The 25821-nt window shown below is 37.3% G+C and overlaps 2 protein-coding genes across 6 annotated transcripts; both read right to left on the bottom strand.

Annotated features, from left to right (window-relative positions):
• Positions 1-461: 461 nt before the first annotated feature.
• LOC137835289 (uncharacterized) lies at positions 462-3641 on the bottom strand. Of its 3 annotated transcripts, none has more exons than XM_068643735.2 (5): positions 3375-3641; positions 2338-2502; positions 1803-1853; positions 1404-1455; positions 462-762 (listed from the first exon to the last, which is right to left on the bottom strand). In XM_068643735.2, the coding sequence occupies exons 2-5, from the start codon at positions 2464-2466 to the stop codon at positions 584-586; spliced, it is 411 nt and encodes a 136-aa protein (XP_068499836.1). In that variant the 5' UTR covers positions 2467-2502; positions 3375-3641; the 3' UTR covers positions 462-583. The 3 variants fall into 3 exon arrangements, with proteins under 3 accessions (XP_068499836.1, XP_068499835.1, XP_068499837.1); XM_068643734.2 differs by having other exon boundaries at positions 2338-2458; positions 3375-3563; XM_068643736.2 differs by lacking the exon at positions 1803-1853 and having other exon boundaries at positions 3375-3573.
• Positions 3642-5938: 2297 nt separating this feature from the next.
• On the bottom strand, positions 5939-14422 carry LOC137835288 (Leucine-rich repeat (LRR) family protein). Of its 3 annotated transcripts, none has more exons than XR_016520820.1 (21): positions 14027-14365; positions 13854-13926; positions 13639-13775; positions 13455-13541; positions 13249-13324; positions 11932-12006; positions 11743-11812; positions 11532-11609; positions 11378-11438; positions 11169-11247; positions 10953-11048; positions 10589-10649; positions 10445-10512; positions 10284-10354; positions 9504-9641; positions 8930-9034; positions 8213-8337; positions 8002-8098; positions 7471-7545; positions 6933-6988; positions 5939-6253 (listed from the first exon to the last, which is right to left on the bottom strand). XR_016520820.1 is itself a non-coding variant. In XM_068643733.1 (21 exons), exons 1-21 carry the CDS (start codon positions 14089-14091, stop codon positions 6181-6183), a joined length of 1761 nt encoding a protein of 586 aa, XP_068499834.1. In that variant the 5' UTR covers positions 14092-14422; the 3' UTR covers positions 5939-6180. The 3 variants fall into 3 exon arrangements, 2 of the variants coding, with proteins under 2 accessions (XP_068499834.1, XP_090158202.1); XM_068643733.1 differs by having other exon boundaries at positions 10958-11048; positions 14027-14422; XM_090302076.1 differs by having other exon boundaries at positions 10958-11048; positions 11355-11438; positions 14027-14323.
• Positions 14423-25821: the final 11399 nt, after the last annotated feature.

The following is a 25821-nucleotide window of genomic DNA, read 5'->3' as shown; positions in this document are numbered from 1 at the left end:
TAAATGCGTATAGATATACCTACCAAGGTACCTATATTGAAAAAGGGACAATGGCTCCCGGATGACTTTTGAACCTGCAACTCATGTGAAACGAGAAAAATACTTTTTTAGGTTTTAAATAAGATGGTATGGATCAAAATACATTCTCATATCTCTTTTCTCAAATACATTTCCAATGAATTTCTAGGATACTTCCTAAAATCTTTTTTTCCGGAATATTTTTTGGATTTTATTTTTTAGAATGTATTTTTTTATTCCGAAATTTGTTTTCCATTTTGATTTTCCAATTCTATTCTGGAATTTTATTTCCATAATATAAACACTATTCTGGAATTTCATTTCCTGAATAAAAAAAACTATTCTGAACTTACTTTTCGAGAATGTATTTTTTTTAATTCCAGAATTGCTTTTCCGGAATGAAGGACAGTTCTGGAAATTTAAAAATGGATAGGATGCAGTTAAAAAAAGTCGGGTGTAGGAAGAATTAGCCTGAAAAAAGTTCTTTCTGTACATATCTAAAAAGAAAATCCAAGGGCACAGCCCATTGTTCAGATTGGCATCAATCTCCTCGTAAGCTTTAAATTCACTTGACCTCCTCAATCTGAATTTCAGAATCAGGCGATAGTTTAAACTTGAGAATCTTGTGAAGCTGACATAAAGGTTTTACTTGCTTTGTTGGAGGTTGACTTGAATCAATTAGTCTTGTTCTAGAGAAAAGATTCACTTCAGATGATCCCGTCTCTTCATGAACCACAGGGGTATCTGCATATTATCAAATAACTTATTTTAAGCAGTTCAAAGTGGGAAGCAAATCAAATTAAAACTAGTTCCATAAAACATGAGTATCTTAACAATTGCAAAGGCATCGATCGATTAAGGGATAGCTATTCTTCTGAAAACATATATTGAATATAGAGGATATTCCTCATTGGCTAAATCTTCTACAAGTTCATTTTATTGTTTGCCAGAGACTATAATTGCTGCATGGCTGGCGAAGCAACAATTCCAACTTCCAAATATAGACTACAGTTACATGATCTATTACAGGTACATAAAATAGTACATAGGATGTCAGATGCAGAGTCAATTAACGGATGCTACTAAACATGCCGACAAATAGAGCAGCTGTGAGAATTTTGGGAAAAATGTAGATAGCAACATTGTAGTAAAGAACCCATGATTTTCGATCTCAACGAGGACAAGAATAAAACATTGTAAATCTGTTTCAGAGGTAATGCGGAAGAATCAGATTTGGAAAACAGTTATCTTCTTTTATAATGACAAAAGCATTGACTCTTTAACAACCAAGGATAGAGTATCCTCACAAGTGAGACATAATTCTAGTTTCCAAGACTAATAAACCTTTTTTCAGACTTAGTCTGCACACGTTATCTGTAACTCACCTTGTTCGGTAAAAGCAAGACATGTGCCAATTGACTCCTCATATTCCCCAATCTGTACACACAAAACCATAAGAAATAACAATCCTTAAATCATCATTATCCATTCCATTCAGCGAAATTACAAACAAAAATAACAAAAATTGATAGAAGCAACTTTAGCCAATTGAAACTTCTAGCTGAATCAGATCATTCAAATTATTTGCCTAATCCTATAGGTAAGCATTGAAGAAGCATACATCCAAACAAATGGACAGCTTTCATTAATCTATATAACTTCAACAGATTCCCACAAGACTACAAAAAGCACCAAAATTGCAACATATAACTTAACCCCAAAAATTCTAAACAATCAAAACCGTAAAAGCAGAAAGGCAAGGAATTTTAAAGCAGGGAACTTACCAGCTTAAATTTGTCATCAATTATCAATACTGGGTTTAATGTATCAAGGCCCTATCATTAATAAAATTTAATATAAGCATACTTAACTTAGGCATGATAAGCAATAAAGATCACCAGAAAAATGCTGGTGAAACATAAAAGGAGAAATAAAAGAGAGAATCCACAGTGAAATTAAGCATGTATTTGGATACAGAATTTCACAATTTAAAAGACATTGAAATGTATTGATTTGGACAGCTTTTAAATTCAAATTGTTTCATTTTTTAAATGTTTTGTTTAGATAAGAAAATTCAAATTTATTAAATTTTATTTTTTTTGTTTGGAAAGTATTTTAATTACCACAAAAATGTCAAAACACAAAATAGAAATCTTAAACAGTTATACAGTATCATCTCATTTGAATCAAGATAAATAATCCTGTTTATCATAAAAAGAAAACGAATAATGGCACCAGGTCGAAAATCTACGTAGTTGATGAACTTAATACACATAAAGTGAAAAATATGAAGAAAGGGCAACCGGTTGGGGAACTTACGGTAAGAACATACTTGGCATTTGCTGGAAGGTTAATTAGGTTAGAAACACTGTCCAGGTCAAGTAGAACATATTCATCTTGATCCTCATGTTCATATGAAGCTGAATTTGCCTCCATATTCCTGTACATAGATTGCAAGTAAAAACTGACACTCTGATAGCAAATCTGAAATGAAGGAACAAATAGTTTATGCCATTATTTTTGTTTTCAAATAACAATAAAAAAAAAATATTCCACAATATAGGTTATTTAAAGACCACAAAAAAAGTTTTCTTATAAAAACAACTCGAAATTCTTGGAGTAAGTTCAAATTACAAAAACAAGAGTTGAGATTCTGTTTTTTAAATCAACCACCTCAGAAGATTACCATTTTGGGCATTTCCAGGTAACATAGACACAGGTAAAGTTAGATATTTTATAAAAAAAGGGTAAATAAATCACAAAGAGCATAAATAAGTTTGTAAAACAAATTGAGCTATGGCGGAAACTGGGATTCAGGTAATAATTCTGAATACAACTAGCAAAATTTGAAATTTAGAACCCTAAAATAATATAACAAATGTTGAGGAGACAAACACCAAAAACAAAATTCCACACAACAGCAGAGTTTCAACTGTGCTGCCATTTGTATCAAAGAGGGTGCTAGACTTGTCAAACTATAGTTTCACAATTTTTATTCAAATTTCAAATTCCATCATTAACTCATTTATTAGATGATCATTTCAATTATAATTTTGGTTTACACTATTGGTATCGCCCCATGAAGCAATCCTCTTTCTATCTTTCTCAATATCCAACACAATCACACATTCAAGGCTCAAATTCAAAATTGAAACAACCCTATGACACACTAGGTGGTGAATGACTATCACAATTAGTCCACTACAAGACACACTTATTATGAAAATTACACTCGACCCGAAAGAAAATAGCTTAATCCATTTTAACATTCTGAGAAAATAAAATCCAAAACCTAACTAACTAAGGTGGTTGGTTTACTTGTGAGAAACGTATAAAAGAGGAAACGAAGAATACACCTGGAGTGATACAAATGTGAAACGCAGAAGAAAAAGCTTCGTGTTGGGTTGCGCGGCACAGCGCGGTGAGGGACACAAAAGAAGGAGAGGCTGTGGCACCAAACTACGGCAACGAGATGTTTCGATTTGGGTGAGAGGTGGTTAGGGATTGGGCGGGTTTCTCACTGCTGCAGGAAGCACACAGAAAGTAATGATAAAGTTTATTTGAGTTATTCATAAATTACTTTTTAAAATATTGAAATCTAATTAAAAATTATTTATGAAAAACACAAATTATAAAAGATGAATTTAATGAACCTTACAGATAATATAATCATGGCTGAGGAAAATTTTCACTAAAAATAATATCATTTTAAATATTATTATGATTAAAAATAATTTTATTTTCTATAAAGTGCACTTTATTAAGTTTTGATATTAAAAATAACAAAGAGTTGTTAAAAATATTATCTCAATTAATTGCATGAGATAAATAAGAAAATAAGATAAAAATATTTAAAATGTGGTTTGTTTACAAAAATGTGACTTAATGAGATGAGAATAGTTCCTGAAAATAGATTTATTTAATAATAACTCTTAATCTCTAAATTTTAAATTCTAGGTTGAAGTGCAATGTTTTTCATTTTTTTTTCAATAACAAAATAATGTTATGTCGAAGAATAAATTAGTTGTACGGGATCAGAACTTATAGCGTTCAGAGCTCGTCGATAAGGCCTCAATATTTACTTCAAGCAGGTCAGTTCGGCAAATGGGATCCACTTGTATGTCATATGGCTTGGCTCCAGGGGTGTGCTTAGCGTGACCAGATATGTGGTAAGTATGGTGGGCTAGAATGATGGGCCACACGCTTGGAATCAGACACTTGCATAGTAACCCGTATTCATGCATCCGATACAATTCCTCATGTATAAGTTGGACAGCGAAAGGTGTCAAGGGATCTAGGGGTGCATTTAGCACATTCAGGTCCTGCATAGGAAAAGCCTTATGTGTAAGCCCAAGCTGAAATGCGTTACGATTTATGGAACGTACACATGCATGGTGCGGAGGGTTGCAATTGGGGTTTGTTGCATGATATAGTCTTAAAGATAGGAACGTGAACCTGTGATTACTTGCGGTCTACACCCTATAAGCAAAGATACTTGAAAACGACTTGGATCTTAAGAGTGGTTGCCTTGGTTGATGCCCATGTGGTTATTCTCTTAGGGTTTGTTGCATTTCAAGGATATAGTATTCTACACAACTATGCTATTAAGATTATGGATACTATAACATAATTCTTTTTATTGAATATATTCTTACTAGAGATAGGATTCTCAGGAAAAAAGGTGGTTACCAGTAGTAACCTAGCAATACTCTATAAAAGGGGCCTGAGGTTCCAGGTGAAGGTACGCAATTTTGAATACTGAAACTAGTTGTTTCTTATTCTTTGATAAACACTTACTTATTTGAGCGTCGGGGTGCGAACGGTCGTAAAGACGCCCTTTGACCAGTCATCGAAGTCAACCGACGACCAAGTCAACCAGCAATGTGTAAATTTTTTTTTTTATTATAAATTTAAACTTTAAAAGTAAATATTTTTTTAATATTATTTATAGGTTAGTTTTTTTCTTTTATGCTATTTTATTAAATGTTATTTTAGTAGGCGCAACTTAAGGAGTATTAAGTATTTATTTAGGTTTAGTTTATTTCCATTCAATTTTATGATTCAAGTTTTTTTTAAAGATTGTACTGAGATAATTTAATAAAATAATATTTTTTCTGATTGTAATATTATCTTATATTAGTTTATTTATTTATTTAATTGATACATCAACTTATAAGTTATTTATTTAAGAATTGACCTTTGCTATGTATACTTCATTTCTTTTATTTTTATTTTCAAATATGTTTTTTTATAAAAAAAAAGAATTATAAACTCTAAATACTTTTGTTTACCCTCCATGGATTGTTCTTTCAATTCTTCTTACAATTTTGTTTCTTCACTTTATAGAAGGTAGGCCCCTTTTATTAAATAGTATTAAAATTTTCATTCCATAATCTGTTCATTTCTTGAAACAAGTATTTTGTCAACAAAATCTATTAACTCCTTGAACTTACAAATTTTATTCTTAACCGATCAACATTTTGTTGACTCCTTGAACTTTGTATATCATTTACCTGTAGACTCTGGTCAAATATAATTTTTGTTTCAATTTTTTTAATCCAATTATCCTTTTATCACTAAATCGAATAAACACTAATTGATTAAAATAAAATAAATTACAATTCATATTCCTTTCAATTTCTTATTTTTCATTTTGTTCTATTTTTTCCAGACAATATTAGTTGTCAGATAAAAAAATCTGCAATTTTAATTTAATCCTCAGTTTTGCATACATTTATTTATTTAACTTTTTATATTTCAAATAAATTATTTCCCAGTGATAAATAAATGTTAGATCTAGCAATAAGATCAGAATAGAATTAAATTGAGTAAGAATTAAAGATCAAGCCAAAATCATAGATTTTTTACAAAAAGTAGAAAATCAAAATCAGAAAATAAATTAAAGATCAAGCCATGCAAATTGTGTAGTAATATTAACCATTCAAATTAAGAATAAGTTGCATGACATAGCACACAAAAGCAGAGGTACAACATTGGACAAGAAATGAACAAAATGAAGCACTGACACAGACAGAAAAGGAAAACAAATTACTGTATCAACGTCTCCAGGAAAGAGTGTGACACAAGGAAAAAAATTGAACACTTTAAATATTGTTGTTCATGTTAAACATAACACTTTCAAGGGAGGAAAGAGAAAGAAAACTACTCTGGCAATTTGTCCTTCAAATAGTTCAGAACAGCTTTAGTTCCTTTAGACAAGACAGTCCTTCGAATGCTGAAACAAGTGAAGAAACATCAAAATTTTCACCAATCATTGTTATCAATTATCAGTTCATTTTGGACACACACCCAGCTTTCCCATATGTTGAGATCGAGCTGATCTTTATACTTTATTTCTGTTTTGTTAGGAACTTAAGCTGCATAGAATTTTACTTTTGCAGTCAAGTTGGTTAAGTAAAACTGTAAGTAGGGGTAATACACACCCTTTGCAGTTTAACACTTGCTCAATTACTATATCTCTAAAACTCTAGTTAAATTAAGGGAAGTTGACAAAATTTAATATTCTTCACTCCAGTCCAAAATTCACAATTTATAGGTTGTGGAGAAAGTGCTAAAGTATATGGGGATAATTATGTAATTTCGCTAATACTAAACATTTGTAAACATAGTGAAATCGGTGAGTCACAGAAGCGTCGAAGCACCATCCACTTCAATCAAGGACACAATGTTCATTATGAAAGAGGCAGAAGAATGGGGGAATGATTATAAAATGTAATTCTTGGCATTGATCTTTAGAATTTATCTTTCCACATTTGAAAGATTGTTAAACCTAAAGCGTAAATATAGCAGAGAGGCAAACAACAATTATACTTGCAAAACCCAGACTGTTGCCAAAAAAAATAGTTCTCCATTTTGATAAAGCATGTGGGAAGGTCGGGGCAGGGGGAGGTTACCTTCTGAGAGGATTCCCATCAAGTCTCAACGCCTGTAGGCTTGGTTCCAGCAAACCCTGATCAAATAAATTTCTAAAATAAATGCAATGAATCAAAGTTATAGCAAGGATGCAGATGATAAAGTGACCTCATGGAGACTGAGTCAAAATAAATTCAATCAAAATTTCCTGTTTGATCCTTTTACATGCCCAACATTGAGACTTATTATATCACCCACTATTTCTCGCAAATTCGCAATACATTTGAATGAGAAATACAGCCTCAGTAAAGAAATGAAACCACCACTTTCTTTTAAATTAGAATCCACTATCAAGTGTCATTTCTATTTTCTAACTTTTTTTCTTAATAATATTAAACTTCTATTTTAATAGATTATGTACATATTTTTATTATGTTAATTATTTTTTCATTAAGCTATATTGTTTAGATTCTACTTAAATAATTGCTTATACGTATCTGTTGGGACTTTTGTCAGTTTGGTCAACAAAATTAACACCCACTCTCCCCTTTTGAGAGAGGGACTATATATATTTCTCACCAGCTCAGGTGGAAGAACTGAGATGTTGTTATCAGATAAGTCAAGCTCCTCGAGAGAAGTGAGATTCTTTAACCCCTGAAAAAACAAGTTCATATATGTAAGCAAAGGAAAGAAAGGTAATAAAAAAAATTAGTTAAGTAGTAGTCAAGTAGGAGCTAAGTTTCCATGTGTGCGGGCATATACAAGACTCAAGCTTTAGAGGTCAAATTATAAATTCAGCTTTCTAAATCACTAATAATTAAGAAAGTATACGGAATTCAACATAGTGAAAGATTGAAATATGACATTTCTCTTCAATCATAAATTCTTTGGTAGACAAAAATTCAATTTTATGAACTTGTTACTGTGAAAGTACATTATCTATAAGATTTGAATTCAATAGGCATACTACAAACAGCTGGACCCTAAGCCATTGTCATTAACTAAACAATATAAAGTTCAAGGATATTATCATAACTTTTCACGGTATATAAATAAACAAACAGTTACACAAGCTTAATCCCTGTTTTCGAGCCACAGAAAAAATGTTACCACTGGAATTGATTGAAGGGAATTCTGACTCAAGTCAAGGACCCGTAGCTGATGCAGCCCCACTATATCAGATGGAACTTCACTGAGCCTCATCCTTCTGTTAGTTTTGTGATGTTAAAGTTAAACACAGGCTCCCAAGAAGATAAAGAAAAATGAAAGTTAAATCTGTGTATGTGTGTGAAGTTGTCTTCTTACACTTGCCATCACCAACCTTAGGTGAAGCTCTTGCAGGTAAGGCAAGCTAGAAAATGCAGGACCATCTAGTAATGAAGCTGCATTACCGCTTAAATCCAGGATCTGAAGCTTAGGCACCACTTCAAAGCCATCTGAAGGAATCTATTGTTCAAAGGACAGATAAGGTCAGTCACAGCGTCATATGATTTACATTTATGGAAGATAATAAAGCGTGTGAACATAGAAATTTCACAACTATTAGGATTTCTATCACTATAATCACTGACGGATCCTGAGAGGAAATAATATATGGAAATGTTTCATAACATGCAGCAGATTAAATGCCTATTATAAAAATCTAATCACATGAAATTTTGAGAAATACTAACTACTAACCCTTTTGGCCATTGATTGCCTTCAGAAGTGTTACTAACGTTATTAGAACTTAAATAGTACCGGTTGTCTAGTAAAAAGAAAGAAAATAAAGACTGAACTTGTCAATGATATAACTATGCAGGAATTAAAACAATCATTGACCTCTTTATTCATGCTAAGAGAAGAGTAAAATGTACAGAAAGCAAGGACCATCAACAAGAGATAAAACATATTATTACTATGGATTTTACAATTTGAAAAACCATAATAACTATTCATAAAGTATTGTGTTCAGCAATGGTTTTTATACATGTCGATACCACCATTCATTTTATAAGAAAAAGAACAGAGAGAAGTTCTCGGGATCATTAGTTGTTACCTGTCTGAGGGAATTGTTGTCTATCTTCAAACATGAAAGGCTTGAAAGTGATTTAAGAATTGAACTTGGCCACTCTATAATTTGATTCTTAGATAAAATCAATGTCTGGAAAGTGTACAATGTACAAATGAATTAATACAGCCTTTTCAATCTGCAGGTCCATTTATGATCAGAATACCTAAGAAATCTCCCTAACCCTCAAACATCTATCAACCAACAAATTAACATTAAATATTGAAACATATTATCATTAATATATCCATAAATTGCTTTGAGCCTGAATCTTCATGAAATAATCACTCAACAGAAAGAAAAGGGCGTAGCATATGAAAAATGTTTAACTTTATACAAAGAAAATGAAGGTAACTGTGAAAAAAAATTCCTTGCAATTTAGTGGAATGCTAAGGATCATTTTTCGTTGTAGTATAATATTAGCGTAAGCACAAAAAGTGGCATAATTACAAAGAAAAAATTGTAAACAATAAATTATGGTACACAGAAAAATATGAAAAAAAAACAAGAAAATGATTGAAAAAATTACAATCATTATGAAAACCAGAAGATACGGTTTAACCTGGAGTGAAACACAAGAAGAAAGTTGAACGGGCAACTCCTGGATGGAGTTTCTTGAAAGATCAAGTTTTATGACCTCCCCTGATTCCCACACTTCTGATGGGACAGCAGTTAATCCCAACCCTTCCATAGAAAGTTCCTGAAGACAATTATAAATAGATGGGTAATAATTAGTGGGGAAATGAATGTCTGGATAAAGAAATTTGATGGAAGTTAAGAAACCTAACAAAGGAATATATGGGTATTTTGTTAGTCTATAATGTGATTACACATATCAGACAGACATAATAACATTAAAGAATGCATTGTCAAACTACAATGTAATGTAATCAACTTTGATATTAACATCATGATTGTTACATAAACATACTCCTTTTTTTTTGTTTTTTTATTTGACAAAGGATTTTGAAATTCTTATCAAAAGTAATAAAAAAGAAAACTAGATTTTGTCCCTTATTCCCCTATTACAAGCGCAACGCCATGTGCCTGACTTTGATAGTTGAATTTTGCACAGAATATTTAAGTATCATCTAGTGTCCTACTAACCTCTATAAGCAGAAGAAAACATACAGAATGAGTTCCTTGGAAAAAACAAGTAATTTCAAGCAACTAATTGGCACATGTATTATTTTGTCTATGCAATAGTACAAAGTGACTTTCCAACCGTGTTGAAGCAATAAATGCACATTGGGATATCAATACACTGACACGGACTACAAGCATCTTATCATAAAAAGGAAATCTATGGAATGAATATTTTCCTTTTCAAGAGAAGCAACACCTTTGAAGTGATAGACAATCGTGTAGCCATTGCGATCACCTCTTCTTTTGATGTGGTTACAGTTTCAGAATCTGCAGAAGAATTTTACAATATTGTACCTAACATCAGTAACGGATTCAAATTTAAGTAAAATGCATAATGGATCTAACATTGTAAGATACCTTCATCTGTAGAGAGTCTGCTTCGTAGAAATTTCAGTAACGCTGGTGTAGGTCCAGATACTAATGAGCTGGTGAGAAGAAAACCATTAGAGGAATATATATATATATAGAAGTGTTGACCTCTGAAAGGAGCATTTTCTGTACCTTCGAAGAGTTCTCAAAGGATTTCCACTAAGCAGAAGTTTTCTCAATGTAGTCATCTTTCCTAAACAAGAAGCAAAAGGTAGAGATTCAGTGTCAGCAACGAGAATTGTCAAGCATACCCAGGTCCAGCACCTGAAATTATTGTTTATTTAGAACTCGTTATCACAGGGAATGTTGCCCTGCTTTTACAATTTTACTACTTATCAGTTTCTTTGCAATTCTTTTAGATACTGAAATCAGTACAAAGAGTTGAGATAAAAAAAAATTATGTTCATTGCATATTTTCTGTACAAAATATCAGTAACAATTTTTTTTTTTCAAAATAACGAAAACTGTACTTATCATAGCACCAAAATTTGCTGACCTTACCCATTTCAGGGGGTAACCCACTCAATGAATTATTAGAAAGATCTAAAACTAAAAGACTCAAATTGCATGCCTCTACTGGATAGTCCTTCAGCTGTGAATACACAAAATCAATAAGCAATTGAATTAATAATCAACTATTGAGGGAGAAGAGAACTTTAACAATCAATTATTTCCCCTAAATATTGTTTCTTAACACACTATTATTGCCTACCTGGTTAGAGTGAAGAACTAAAGTTCCAAGTCGATTAAGGGCCGCTATCTCCACTGGTACGGTAGAAATATTGTTATTCCTAAATTAAGAGGAAAAAAAATAAACACAGAATGTATGAGAAATGCAGCTGGTTCAAACAGAAAGAAAAACAACGCAGAGTATGCTTTTAATAATATGAAGACTTGCATCGGAATAGGTTAGAATTTGACCCCAAATAAAGCTCTGTAAGTGAATGACAACCATTGATTGATGAAGGAATTGCCAATATTCCTGCACGGGTTTGACACATATAATTTGTAAGTCAGAATGTATAATGGAGAAACCAAAAAGAAAAAAAAGTTGACCATTGTTTAAAGAACTCACTATTTTGATGAAGGTCAAGACGAATTAGACGTGAAAGGCCTCCAATGCTCACTGGTAACCCAGTCAGCAAATTTTTTGCTGTAGCAAGGGTAACAACGTAAGAAAGTTTGCAAAATAAAAAATTTAAAAATAGGAATAAAAAAATTTACAAATAGGAATAAAATAATTAATTGATATTATGCATGTGACCTTAGAGAACAAAGGACCTTACATGCATTGAATTCGGTAAGCATGGTCCATGATGAAATGAGATTTTCTGATATCACTGTTAGCTTGTTTCCCTAGCAAAGACAAAATGGTAATGTATAGAGAGCACCGATTAATAAAACTATATTTTTTTAAAGGTTTAAGGAGATGTTTGCAGTCAATTAATATACAAATTTTTGCTACTAACTACTACCTCCATATCTAGCTTAGACAATTTAGAACAATTTGCTAAATCTTCTGGCAAGCTTGTAAGAAGATTGTTTGATCCCTGCATCATAAGCCTCATTTCATCAAACAGCACGTACAAGAATTTTACATGAATAAAGACTTACACCAACAAATAGAAAAAAAATTGTAATTGATTTCAGTTCAATTGTAAAGGCAGGTAAAGTATGTTAGGGAAATTTCACGGCCCCCAATTTAAAGTAAACACAATCTTCATGAATAGATTTAAGTATGCTAAATGACCTAAATCAATGACCAAGAAATCAAAATATATAATCACGAAAAGGTAAACTACATAATCTATTCACTAAAATTGTGCTCCATTTGTTTAACTTTGGGATCATAGGGACATAATATATCTGGTGAAGACTATTATCAAGACCATCTAGTGAAGTCATGCATGTGATGTCACAAAAAATAGGTTCAAGCTTAATTCTCTTTTAAGAAATCCACCATTATGAAGAGGCGAGAAGAAACTTCACAAATGGAAGGGTAATTTATGTCAAAGTAGGCACTACACTGGTAGAGACAAATTGCCACATGCATGTGACAGTTAAGAGGAAAGAAACAAATTCTTTGGAAGTGTTGAACAAATCCTTTTGGAACAAGAAATAATTTAGCCAACAAATTGCAGTACATCACTATTGTTATCAGGAAGGAAACTCCTTCCTTAATCATAAGCCCAAAAGAAACATTACTCCATTATTTGTAGTGCAGTTTGGACTTTGGATACTGGTTCTCAAAGTATCTCATTTTTATCAGTTAGTATGTCTAACATTAACATAGAACAAAGTGAACCCCTAAAGAAGCTTGAACACTTCAAAAGAAGTAGCTGTGCCCATTTTCTTATCTTTTATATTTTACAATTTCATTCCAATACAAAATGAGAAATATCACAATAATTACATTAGTATTTGTCATATTTATAACATTTTATTATTCCTACAATGAATCATGCTCACTTTTAAAACATTGGTTCTCTTTGATTTTTCTTTTTCTTTTTACACATTTCACCATGTTAAGACTTGTGATTTATTTTAATGTTACACAAATTTTATATTTTAAAATTATAATAGATGTTTCATCTTCCATAATTTTTTAAATTTGTCAGACATCACTGTTGCATGTTGTATCCATACTTTCTAGTGGGGTCTGTAAACAAATTCCATTTAGGCGTCAAAACAATAAATAAACTTGATAGCATTCAAAATATCACAAGCACAATGTGAAAAAACCACTTTTATGTAAGATAAGCTGCACAAGTTCAGCAAGACATAGCCATTACCTTTAAGTCCAACAATTCTAAGCATCTGCCAAGCGAGCTTGGAAGCTCCGTGAGCCTATTATTTGAACAATCAAGCCTAAACAAGCAAATGCAAAAGCCGAGCGGCACGCAAGTCACATATGCAAAACAGAGTAAGTACAAAGGGAAGGAAACTTCCTCATATCAACCAAGCTATGAAAAAAACAACAGCACAGAATTCAGCATACTTAACAAGCGATGCAGCCGATCCAATCTCCTCCGGTATTTCAATTATCGAATTGAACGAAACATCCAACATCTTCAACTGAGGCAACCTACAAATCATAAACAGACAACAATGAAAAATCCAGCGACACATTTTCAAACTGAAAACAGTTAAACAAGCAAAACTAAATCGTTACAAAAACTCACTCTCCTATAGCTGCGGGAAGCTGCGAGAGACAGTTGTGGCTGAGATTCAGCACAGCGAGAAAAGGCAAATTTTTCAGATCTTCCTTCAACCATCCAATGCTATTGTGAGCAAGAATAAGCTTCTGAAGCTCCACAGCCTGTAAATTTCATTCCAATTCAAATTTCATTCCGTTTTCCTATTGGAAATAAAACTTCGGTTCAACTATGTACAGTACCTCCCACCACTTGTCGTCGTCGCCGCCGCCGCCGAGCCCCTCCAGATTCCGGTAAACCTCGTCAGGTATTTCTCTGTAAATCGAAACAACAGCGATAGCAATGGGCGAATGAATTGAAATAACGGAAAACGTAGAAATGAACAGAGCAGTAGAAAGAGTTGGCTAGGGCTTACGTGAGGGAACGATTGGAGAGGTTGAGAGAACCAGAGGCTCTCGCCGCTTTCAGCAACCGATTCATGGCACCGTGATCAGATCAGATCCAGCGCAGACGAAGAAGAACAGGTTCCAAATTTCAAATGATTTCAAAGAGGTTAATAATAATTATTATAATAATGATTCTTTCATAGCATGAGAACTTCACAAGCGAGTTTATGAAATCAAGAACATGACACTGTTCAAATGAACTGCATTTTTTCCATTTGGTGCAATTTCAATTCAGCTTGGTGTGCAAACATAACAATAATAATGTTAAAGCAATGGCTAAACTAAAACTTCAATTATCTCAATAGGATATCGTATATAATAGATTCATTACGCTTAAATATGGTAAAATTAATACATTTTTTATTGTAGTTTTTGTGAAAGAAAAATATGATTTTGTATCTATAGTATGATATTAGATGACAAATTAATTAATTGTAATACAATCTTAATATATATTATTTTAATAAGGTAAATGTTATTCATTTATTTTAAAATAAATATTAATGAACTAAAATAAGTAATTTAATTTTTTGGAAGAACAAAAATAAATAAAACTATTTTACAAAAGTTAAAATTAAAAAATTTACATTTTACAAGAGCTAAAAATATTATAAAAAATTAAACTAAATCTCATTATTTTACTGTGATCAAACACAAAATTGTTTAATACTAATCATGTTAAAGGCTTTCTATGAGAAAAAATGGAGGATGGATAGAGAGATACGGATATATATAAAAAATGATACCAACACAAACACAGATACAACCACTAAGTTTAAAAATGTAGGATGTGTAATATATCATTATAAATACATTAAAATGTATTAATTATACTTCACAATCTAACAAATAAAGATAAACAATTATAAAATAAAAAAAGTCTAACTAAAACAAGATGTATGTAAAATATTATGTTTCTTCATCTTCAGAAAATACAACTTTCTAAATCTAATTCATCAAGAAATAAACTAATAATATCAAGAATCTTATCATTATCTAATGAAATGAAAAGTCATTTTAGGTAATATTTCACAATTTAGTTTTCTCTTCATTTTATTTTGATGATGAGTTTCTTGAGAGGAGACAAAAATTGTTATGAATAAATACTAAATTCTTCCCTTCTTAAGTGTTTCACTTATTTTCAAAGAATGTATAAACGAATGTGATGGAAACCATCCAGCCACATACATCCACATAATGATGATGAAGAAGAAACATTGGATTTGAGGACAAATCCTTTTCAAGAGGGAGGAGATGATGGAAGAGGCCCAAGCCCATGATAGAAAAAGCCCAAGCCCAAGCCCAAATACAAGTTCAAGCTTCAGCTCAAGCCCAACAAATAGAAGATATGGGCCAACTAAGCATCATTGGATGTGTTTCTTTTGTAATTACTTTTGAGTATTTTTAGTAGAACATAAAGGGAGGTGTAGATATAAATATAAGAGGTGCAAATGTATAAAGCTAAGCCACACCTTCCATGTGACATAAAAAGAAGGTGTAGGTGTAGATTTAGGAGGTGCCAAAAAAATGAAACCAAGTCACACTTTCATTGTGACTAGGAATTGGCTCCAAATTCAAATGCTTCTCATTTGAATTTCCCTCCACTTTCTTTTTAATTTCCAGCCCTCTAAACACTATAAATAAGAGGGCTTGACTCATGTATTTGCAAGATTAATTGAATAGTGAAATGCTGCCAAAATTGTGCCATTCTCACTCCTTGCCTAAACTCTCTTAGGAATAGGCTTTTAATCTTCAAACCTTCACCTACAAAGGGAGTTGGTTGAACCACTCCTACTCTTCATACTTCTCATGCACCTCCAAGGCTATCACAACTCTTAGGAGAGCCTTGTTTCGCCAAATATCCATGGAGCTTCCGCTAGTTCACCTCAAAAATGCAAAGAAGAAGACACAAATCCATCATTTGGTATCATGAGCATAGGTTCTACAAGAGCTAAGTGTCTTCTCTCATTTTTGTGTTTGTGTTCTTCTTATTTGTGTGTTGTTCATCACTTGTTCATGTTGTCTTGCTATTTTTTGCTTTTTAATTTGATTTAGTTGCTGTTTTAAGCAATTCAATCGGTGCAAAATGTTTAAATTGTTCTTGAGCTTCTTATTTTCATATTTTGTGTAGGAATCTATATGAAATTGTGTTGCTGTTTTGATTTTAGGTTGTTTGAGTCTTGTTTGAAATTCTGTTCGGTTCATATGATTTGTCTTGAGTCATTTTAATTTCTGAATCTTAATATGTTTTGTCTAAGTCATGTTTCTCCTAATATGTCATCACATCCTTGTTGTGCTGAATTTGTTGATAATTTTGGTTTCTTGATTTGATTTGATTTTGGTTTCTTTAAATACGTTGAAGAAAAATTATGAAAATCTGGATCTATACAGTTTGATGTGTTAGAAAATCAAGAAAAAAAGAATCAGATGAAAAGACAAAATAGAGAAAAAAAAATTATAAATAAAACAAAAAAAGAGTGCATCCTGGCGCCAAAATATACGGTAGTTGGATAGTGATTTTGAAAAATTTATTACAATTATTTGGTGCATGTTTTTGGTGTGATTCCAGCGCCAAAAGCTTGCTAAGACATTGAATTGTTTGTGGTTAAATTTTCAGAAGCAAATTCAAAATAGCCAGCTTAGCATAAATATTTTAAGTCACGCTTTCTGGACCGAAACTTTTCCAGTAGTGCTGTTTTGGTTTTTCAAATCAATTCTAGTGCCTTTCTTTAGGTTCCTTTTGTGTGCCATCCTTTATTGAGTGCCTATTTTTACTTGCTTGTCCATTATCACTCTAAACTCTTTCTAAGTTGTGTCACATAATTGAAATCCATTTGCTGTGGTACTGTTTTAAAATTTAATTTGTTTCTTACTTTCTTTTCTTGACCTCTAAATTGTTGGTGGATAAATTCAATTGGTGCTTGTTAAGTGGAATTGACTTTGTGGTAAGTCTAGCTCTACTTAGTAGGTACTGTTTTGGAGAATTTAATTGTCTATTCATAAGAGGTTAAGGCAAGGAGCAACAGGTAACACAAACACAAATACCAAACACATAAACTTTGAAGGACACAACAAAGAAGAGCAACTACAAGCCAAAGGAGTGCATAGTATAGAAAGCTGAAATTTAATTTGTGCAATTCAATTTCTTTGTATTTCTTTGAGTTGTAATTACACTTAACCTTTGTTTAATTAGTGAATTAATCATGTGTAGACGGTGAGTGTGTCTTCAAAGGCTCAAAGTGTCTAGAAGCCTCACCTAGGAAACGTCTAGTTTAAAGCTTTGTAGATTAGCAATCTTTAATTGTGCTTAGCTAGTTTGCTTTACGTTAATTACTTGTATAGCTTTGCTTAATTGTTTACGGTAATTACTTGTTTAGCTTTGATTAATTGTTTTGCATTGTTTTCCTTTGCATAAAATTTGACTTAGAAAGAGTTGTGATCTAAGTAATTTATGCAAGATTAATTGAATAGTGAAATGCTGTCAAAATTGTGTCATTCTCACTCCTTGCCTAAACTATCTTAGGAATAGGCTTTTAATCTTCAAACCTTCACCTACAAAGGGAGTTGGCCGAACCACTCCTACTCTTCATACTTCTCATGCACCTCCAAAGCTATCACAACTCTTAGGAGAGCCTTGTTTCGCCAACAATCCATGGAGCTTCCGCTAATTCACCTCAAAAATGCAAAGAAGAAGACACAAATCCATCAGAATGTGTGCTCAAATTTCTTTCAGAGTATGAAGAAGAATGCAATTGTCCAAGTAACTTTAGTATATTTTAAAGTATTGGTGCATAATCTCCATAAACAATCTACCATAATTTTGAATCTATTTTACCTTTATCTCTTAAACAATATTGGTAAAACGTTCTTTTGTATATGAAAAGTTTTGCAAATTTTATATTTACTTATCTCCTTACATCCATATAATCAAATTACCTTTTAAAATATTTCTTCATTTCATGAGTAAGTTCCACTTCTTAGACATTCATAACTATAATATTTACAACATTAAAAATATATAAACATAAATTAATACAATATTAACAAAATACAATCATAAACTAATTTAATAATATAATATATTACCTTCGATTTAAAGAATGAACAAAATAATGAAAAGATGTACTACTCTTAGTCCAATGATTAATTAAGACCAAGTTTACTAACTAATAAAATGATGAATGTTCAATTTGTCTTTCTTTCATGTTGGTATGTGGCCTTTCTCACATTTTCAATAATTGAATCTCACATTTTTGTATACTAAGTGAAGATAAGTAGTATCCAAATATGTTTTCTTATGAACATCATAAATAGAAAGTGAAAGCAAGTGTAGAAATAAGGCGTCGCCAGGTTAAGGCATGGCCCAGAGCAGTAACAGAGAGAAGAGAAAAGTGGCTTCAAGGCCATAGTTCTAGTACCAGTAGGGAGTAACCTGACTCGTGAAGTACCCACGCCACCTCAGGGAGACCCCCGGGATAGATACGACCCATGACAGGGTCATGCCCAGGGGTGAACCAGGTACGTGGTGCGAGAGGAAGGTAGATACATTCCCAAGGTGAGTGACTAGAAGCTAGGGCGCATGAATTGGCGCCCAGAAAGTCACCCCCTGCGCCAGATGCACTTCGAAGAAAGAGGACTCACACAAAGGAATAACCCTAAATTAGGATTACGGCGCTGTGAGGCCCTCTACATAGAATAACGATCAAGTCAGAAGAACACGTGGCAATAAGCACGTGTTCATCAATGTTTTAGTGAAAGTTTGCCAAGGTACGCGTTAATTTAGTTTACGTATCGAATGTTTCAAGGCACACTTTTATACGCTTTCAATGCGCTTTAACGCGCTTTAAATGCAGAAGGTGTATAAAAAGGGGCCTTGGGACATTTGAAGGGGAATCCGAGTTTTGACCTAATTCACACAGAGTCACAAAAACCCTAGTTGTTTCGCTGCGCACACACTGTGTGCACAAGACAATTAGGGCAACCCAGTATTAGTTACTCAGCATTTTCGACCACCTTCAGAGCATCCTTTCATGGTGTTCGATACGGGGGTGTGTCACCTTTGATGTTTCTCGCTAGCTGACTTGATCGTCGGAGTGCAAACGGCCGCGAGGGCGCCCCTTTGTCCACTTCTTTTTCAGGTACTCGCAGACGGAACAGAACGAAGGTGCCCTAGCTCGCGAGGACAAGCCACGCGCAAAGACGATCCCGGTCAACCGGCGGGAACATTTGGCGCCCACCGTGGGGCCGATATAAAACATCAGTCTCACTACACCGTTTTTCAGTTCCAGTTGCAGTTTCCAACCCAGTTCCGGTTCTCAATTTGCACGATAGTCAAGAAGGCTTCCGGAAATCACGAACATGAGACCCGCACGCGCTAGGAGTGAAGAGATGACCATGCAACAACTCATGGGCATGATGCAAGGGCTGCAAGAAGCAATGGCAGCATCGAAAGCGGAGCAAGAACGCATGCAGGCGGATCTCACAGCATCTCAGGCGAGAAACAATGAGCTCCACCACGCCAACGAGGAGCTACGTCGTGGATGGCGCGACGTGGACGAGCCTGAGACTGCGACCCCACCCAGAGAATTCTCAACACCATCCTCACAGGTGATCCTAGAGACAGCAATCCCCAACACATTCACGGGGCCCAAAGTAACCTTCATAGGGATGGAGGATCCTGAGACGCACCTCACTGCGTTCCACACACAGATGATGCTGGTAGGCGGTTTTGATGTCGTAAGATGCAAGCTCTTTATGAGCACTTTGACTGGGATGGCCATAGATTGGTTCATCAGCCTCCCAGAGGGTCACATCATTTCTTTCGCACAACTTTCGTGGCTATTCAGAGAGCAGTATTTAGCCAACAGGGCCCCGGCCCCAGTTTCGTACGACCTATTCGACGTGAAGCAGTATCAAGGTGAGACCTTGAAAGAGTACATAAGCCGCTTCGGGGCGCAGGTGGTGAAGGTGGGTACCACAGACGAACCCATGATCGTGTACGCATTCAGGAAATGGATGTGTCCTGGGTCTTTCAGCAAGTCACTCAATCGTAGCCGCCCCAAAACTTTTGCTGAAGTAAGGCGTCGGGCGGTAGAACACATCGCCTCTGAGGGCGAGACATACGAGAAGTGCACGACAACTGCACCTACACGCCCAATAGCACAGATACGCACGCAACCCGCTAGGGTCCACGAAGCCACCACAGAAAGAAAGAACCAAGACAGGAAGTGCACCTACGAGACAAGGAGGACCCAACCTAGGGTTCGAGCAGAAGGAAGGAGAGAGGGAAATAGACTTCTAAGGCACAACTTTGTGGTGGAACTTAAAGACCTAATCGTTGTGCCCAACATAGCTGACAGGTTGAGGCCACCAGTGAAGTCTGACAAGATACTGGGACCTCACAAGGAATCATGGTGCGAATTTCACGAAGCATTCGGACACCATATTAACAACTGTTTGGCTCTGGGCTATCAGTTGGATGAGCTTGTGAAGAATGGTTTCTTGAAAGATTATCTCGCTGGGTCCACTGTGACCATGGCCACGGCGACACCAGAGGAAGGTCAAGCGCACGAAATGCCGACCCACGAAGAAGTACATACCATTTCTGGCGGCTTTTCCGGAGGAGGACCCACTGCCTCTCAATGTAAGAAATATGTGAGGTCAGTAAGTTCAGTTGCTGAGGAATTTCCAAATGACCCGTGGGAGTCAGACCTCGTTTTCACAAGGGCTGACCTACGGGATGTCGTCCCACACGACAATGACCAAGTGGTTATTTCAATAGTCACAGCGGGAAGAAAGGTACATAGGGTCCTCGTCGACCAAGGCAGTTCTGCAGACGTCATGTTTTGGTCGACCTTCAATAAGCTACAGTTGTCCCCCGACCTTTTGAGACCCTATACTGGATGCTTGTATGGGTTTGCAGATAACCCAGTAGAGGTACGTGGCTACTTGGAGCTGAGGACGACGTTCACTGATGGAGCGGCGTCGCGCACCGAGAGCATCCGGTACTTGATGGTTAACGCCAACTCAGCTTACAACATTTTGTTAGGCAGACCTGCCTTGAACAGATTAAGGGCAGTGTCCTCCACGCGCCACATGAAGATGAAGCTACCAGACCTTAGTGGTAAGGTAATCGTGATCAAGTCAGATCAAGAAGAGGTCCGAAAGTGCTACGAAAATAACCTAAAGACAAAGAGAGGCGTGGTCGTGGTGATTGAACGACCACCCGTTTCAAATTTGCCAATGGAATTAGAACCATTGGAAGAGGCGGCGCCTGCAGAGTCCACGCCTGTCGAGGGCATACCTGTGGGGGCGATGCCTATAGAAGATGCACACACAGAAGGAAGATACGGTGACGCCTTGCCAATGGAAGAAGTATACGGAGAAGCTTCGCCCATGGAAGAAGAGTTAGAGGAGGCGATGCCCGGTGCATCCGACAGGGCAACGCCTATAGAAGAGGATCCCATTAATAAGTCTCGCGCAGCGAACGTGCAGAGTGAGCAACCCCACCAGAAGACAACGTGGTGGAAAGACAGATAGGGGGTAAGGTGTTCAAATTAGGACGCTTCTTGAGCCAAGAAGAACGAGAAGAGATAGCTGCGGTGATCTCGCGACACCTAGATGCATTCGCGTGGACTGCAGCGGATATGCCAGGCATCAACCCAAATTTTTTGTGCCACCACCTTTCCATGGACGTCAAGGTTCGCCCCGTGCGTCAAAGAAGGAGGAAGTTCAACGAAGAGCGATGCCTCGTCGTGAAAGAAGAGACGCAGAAGCTGCTAAGCGCTGGGCACATCAGAGAGATATAATACCCTGAATAGGCCAACGTGGTTCTAGTGATGAAGGCGAATGGGAAATGGAGGATGTGCGTTGACTTCACAGATCTGAACAAGGCGTGCCCTAAAGATTCGTACCCACTGCCCAACATCGACGCATTAGTGGATAGCGCCTCGGGCTGCAAGATGCTGAGTTTCTTGGATGCATTCTCAGGTTACAATCAGATCAAGATGCATCCAAGGGATGAGAGCAAAACGACGTTCATGACGGAGACAAGCAGCTACTGTTACAAGGTGATGCCGTTTGGGTTGAAAAATGCAGGCGCCACCTACCAGAGGCTAATGGACAAGGTCCTTGCACCCATGCTGGGAAGGAACGTGCAGGCCTACGTAGATGACATGGTGGTGACTTCACACGAGAGAGGGCTGCACACAGCTGATCTGGAAGAGCTGTTTGCTACCATATCAAAGTATCGCCTCAAATTAAACCCAGAAAAGTGCGTTTTTGGTGTAGAAGCAGGGAAGTTCTTGGGATTTATGCTCACTGAAAGGGGAATAGAGGCGAACCCTGATAAGTGTGCAACTATTATAGCCATGAGGAGCCCAACCTCAGTTAAAGAAGTCCAGCAATTGACTGGGAGGATGACAGCTTTGTCCAGGTTTGTGTCCGCTGGAGGGGAGAAAGGCCACCCTTATTTCCAATGCCTCAAGAGGAATAGCCGTTTTGCATGGACGGATGAGTGTGAAGCAACGTTCCTCAAGTTGAAGGAGTATTTGGCGACGCCACCGGTGCTTTGCAAGCCACAAGTAGGCGCCCCCCTCCGATTATACTTTGCGGTAACAGAGTGGGCTATTAGTTCTGTGCTAGTCCAGGAGCAAGACCAAGTGCAGAAGCCCATTTACTTCGTAAGCAAGGCCTTGCAAGGCCCAAAATTGAGGTACCAGTCGCTAGAGAAGGCGACACTAGCCGTGGTGTTCTCAACCCGAAGGCTCCGCCACTATTTCCACAGCTTCACAGTGGTGGTGATGACAAACCTCCCCATCCAGAAAGTACTTCAAAAGCCAGATGTAGCAGGAAGGATGGTTCGCTGGGCGGTAGAGCTGTCGGAGTTTGATATCCAGTATGAACCCAGGGGGTCCATCAAAGGGCAAGTCTATGCTGACTTAGTGACAGAACTCTCACCAGGAGGAGACCTGCACGAAACGGAATTAGGGTTACAGTGGATGCTCTCAGTGGATGGATCTTCCAACCAGCAAGGGAGTGGCGCTGGAATAATCTTGGAGGGGCCTAATGGAGTGTTGATCGAGCAAGCTTTATGCTTCGCCTTCAAAGCGAGCAACAACCAGGCGAAGTACGAGGCGTTGATTGCTGAGATGCTATTGGCTAAAGAAATGGGTGCTCAGAGCCTCCTGGCAAAGAGCGACTCACAATTGGTCACAGGGCAAGTAACGGGGGAGTATCAGGCAAAGGATCCACAGATGGCCGCATACTTGAGATACGTTGAGGTGTTGAAGAGAGCCTTCACCGCGTTTGAGCTAGTGCATGTCCCTAGAGAGCAAAATGCCAGAGCTGACTTGCTTGCCAAGCTGGCCAGCTCAGGCAAGGGGGAAAGGTAGAGGACTGTGATCCAAGAGATCCTCAAAACGCGGTGAAAGTTTGTTGCAGACAACAGGGTGGATGTTCTTCATGCTAGTACAAAAGAGGAAAGTCGAGGAACCATCGCTCTTTGAGTCAAGATACGGCGAGGGCACCCTGCATCAGTACTTACGCGACCTCGCCAAAAGAAGAAAAGGGTGTACAGGTATGTGCTTTGGAGGAAGGCGACACATGGATGACCCCTTACAGGCGATACCTCGCAGATGGGATCCTCCCAGCGGAACCAGAAGAAGGCAAAAAGGTCAAGAGGAACGCCGTAAGGTACACCTTAGTGGATGGGATATTATTCAGGCATGGATTTATGCACCCTATCTTGACGTGCGTAAGTGGCGACGAATGCACCAGGATAATGGCTGAACTCCACGAGGGTATTTGTAGGAACCACGTGGGAGGAAGGTCCTTGGCATCCAAGGTGATACGTGCAGGGTTTTTTTGGCTAACGGTAAGAGAAGACTGCGTGCGATACGCCCAGCGTTGTAAGCAGTGTCAGATGCACGCTGATTGGCACAAGGCGCCGCCAGAAGAACAGAGATCTATATACAACGCATGGCCTTTCCATACTTGGGGAATTGATATCCTAGGCCCGTTCCCACTGGCGATAAGGCAGATGAAGTACTTGATCATTTCCATCGTGTACTTCACCAAGTGGATAGAGGCCGAACCAGTGGCACAGATCACTGCGCAAAAGGTACAACACTTTGTTTGGAAGAACATTGTGTGTCGTTTTGGGGTGCTGAGGCGTCTCATTTCAAATAATGGCACCCAGTTCGCGAGCCAATAGTTGGGGAAGCTATGTACAGAAGTAGGAATCAAGCAGGTGTTTGCATCAGTCGAACACCCCCAGACAAATGGGCAGGTCGAGTCAGCAAACAGAGTTTTGCTAAGGGGTTTGAAACGCAGATTAGAGAAGGCTAAAGGGGCGAGGGCAGAAGAAGTACCAAGGATCGTATGGGCTTACCACACCACGCCTCAATCTTCCACCATGGAGACGTCGTTCAGCCTAGTGTATGGGTCGGATGCCATGATCCCAGTGGAGATCCACGAGAGCTCGCCTCGTTTCCTAGGATTCGTGGCAGAAGAGTCCAACGAAGAAAGGAAGGTGAACCTGGATCTGATAGACGAAGCCAGAGAAGAGGCGAAAATCAAGGCCGAGGCTGTGAAAAGAAGAGTGGAGCGCCAGTACAGCTTTAAGGTGAAGCTGCGACAATTCCAGGTTGGTGACCTGGTCATGAGGAAGGCTCACCCTTACGAGTTAGAAAACAAGTTGTCTCCCAAGTGGACTGGACCGTTCAGAGTAATTAAAGGCAAAGGGAATGGTTCATATAAGTTAGAGACTCTAGAAGGAGGCCCCATCCCACGTAATTGGAATGCGGCGAACTTAAAGTTTTATTTCAGTTGAAATTTTGTAAAGGGGACACTCTTTTTCCCTCCCAGGGGGTTTTTTAACGAGGTCACCCAAATAAAGAAAAGAAAAAGTTTAAGATATTCTTGCCTTATTTTTCCCTTTTCGTGTAAGATCAAAGGAACAAAGACAAAGTTGAGGCGTCGCCAAGATAAGGCGTCGCCAATGAGGCGTCGCCAGGATGATGCGTCGCCAAGATAAGGTGTCGCCAGATAAAGAGGCGAAGGTCGGACGCAAAGCAAGATAACAGGTATGTAGAATGTAAGTTAAAACCCGGGTGCCTAGTCCTTGAGCAGGGGTTAAGGGATTCCTTCAGGACGCCCCCTCCTCAAGTATGAATAGCTAGCCCCGGTACCAGATGTCAGTATAAGCTAAAATCTGGACGCCTAGTCCTTGAGCAGGGGTTAAGGGATTCCTTCGGGACACCCCCTTCTTAGGTATGAATAGCTAGCCCCGGTACCAGATGTCAGTGTAAGCTAAAATCCGGACGCCTAGTCCTTGAGCAGGGGTTAAGGGATTCCTTCGGGACACCCCCTCCTCAAGTATGAATAGCTAGCCCGGGTACCAGATGTCAGTGTAAGTTAAAATTCGGGTATCAAGTCCCTGAGCAGGGGTTAAGGGATTCCTTCGGGACGCCCCCTCCTCAGGTATGAATAGCTAGCCCTGGTGTCTAGTGTTTTAGACACCCTGAGGAAGATACGACGCTACTGTAGTAGGCCTCTCTTCAGGCGTGGGCACCAAACACAAAGAGATAAGGACTAAGTTGCCATGGTGTTTCAGACACTCCATGGATGATACGGTGCTATCGTATGGACCTCTCCATAGGCGTAGGCACCAGGGCACGACTTTTGTCCAGAGTGCATGGATACGCTGAGGACACCCAGAGCAGGACTCCCCCCGAGCGTGGACACCCAGTACAAGTAAAGATAA

This window comes from Phaseolus vulgaris, chromosome 5, assembly GCF_051622355.1.
Source record: "Phaseolus vulgaris cultivar YP4 chromosome 5, ASM5162235v1, whole genome shotgun sequence".
NCBI classification, from domain to species: domain Eukaryota; kingdom Viridiplantae; phylum Streptophyta; class Magnoliopsida; order Fabales; family Fabaceae; genus Phaseolus; species Phaseolus vulgaris.
The sequence above is the reverse complement of the archived record's forward strand: the minus strand, read 5'-3'. Positions and strand labels throughout refer to the sequence as shown.

What these genes read in the sequence shown, in the direction of transcription:
- LOC137835289 (XM_068643735.2), bottom strand. Translation starts at nt 2,466, where the DNA reads ATGTACAGGAATATGGAGGCAAATTCAGCTTCATATGAACATGAGGAT. An exon ending in ATGCCAAGTATGTTCTTACC is followed by an intron (nt 1,854 to 2,337) that starts GTAAGTTCCCCA and finishes TATTAATGATAG; the next exon opens with GGCCTTGATACATTAAACCC. An exon ending in TTGATGACAAATTTAAGCTG is followed by an intron (nt 1,456 to 1,802) that starts GTAAGTTCCCTG and finishes TTGTGTGTACAG; the next exon opens with ATTGGGGAATATGAGGAGTC.
- LOC137835288 (XM_068643733.1), bottom strand. Translation starts at nt 14,091, where the DNA reads ATGAATCGGTTGCTGAAAGCGGCGAGAGCCTCTGGTTCTCTCAACCTC. An exon ending in CTTCCCGCAGCTATAGGAGA is followed by an intron (nt 13,542 to 13,638) that starts GTGAGTTTTTGT and finishes TATGATTTGTAG; the next exon opens with GTTGCCTCAGTTGAAGATGT. An exon ending in TGTCTAAGCTAGATATGGAG is followed by an intron (nt 11,813 to 11,931) that starts GTAGTAGTTAGT and finishes TGTCTTTGCTAG; the next exon opens with GGAAACAAGCTAACAGTGAT.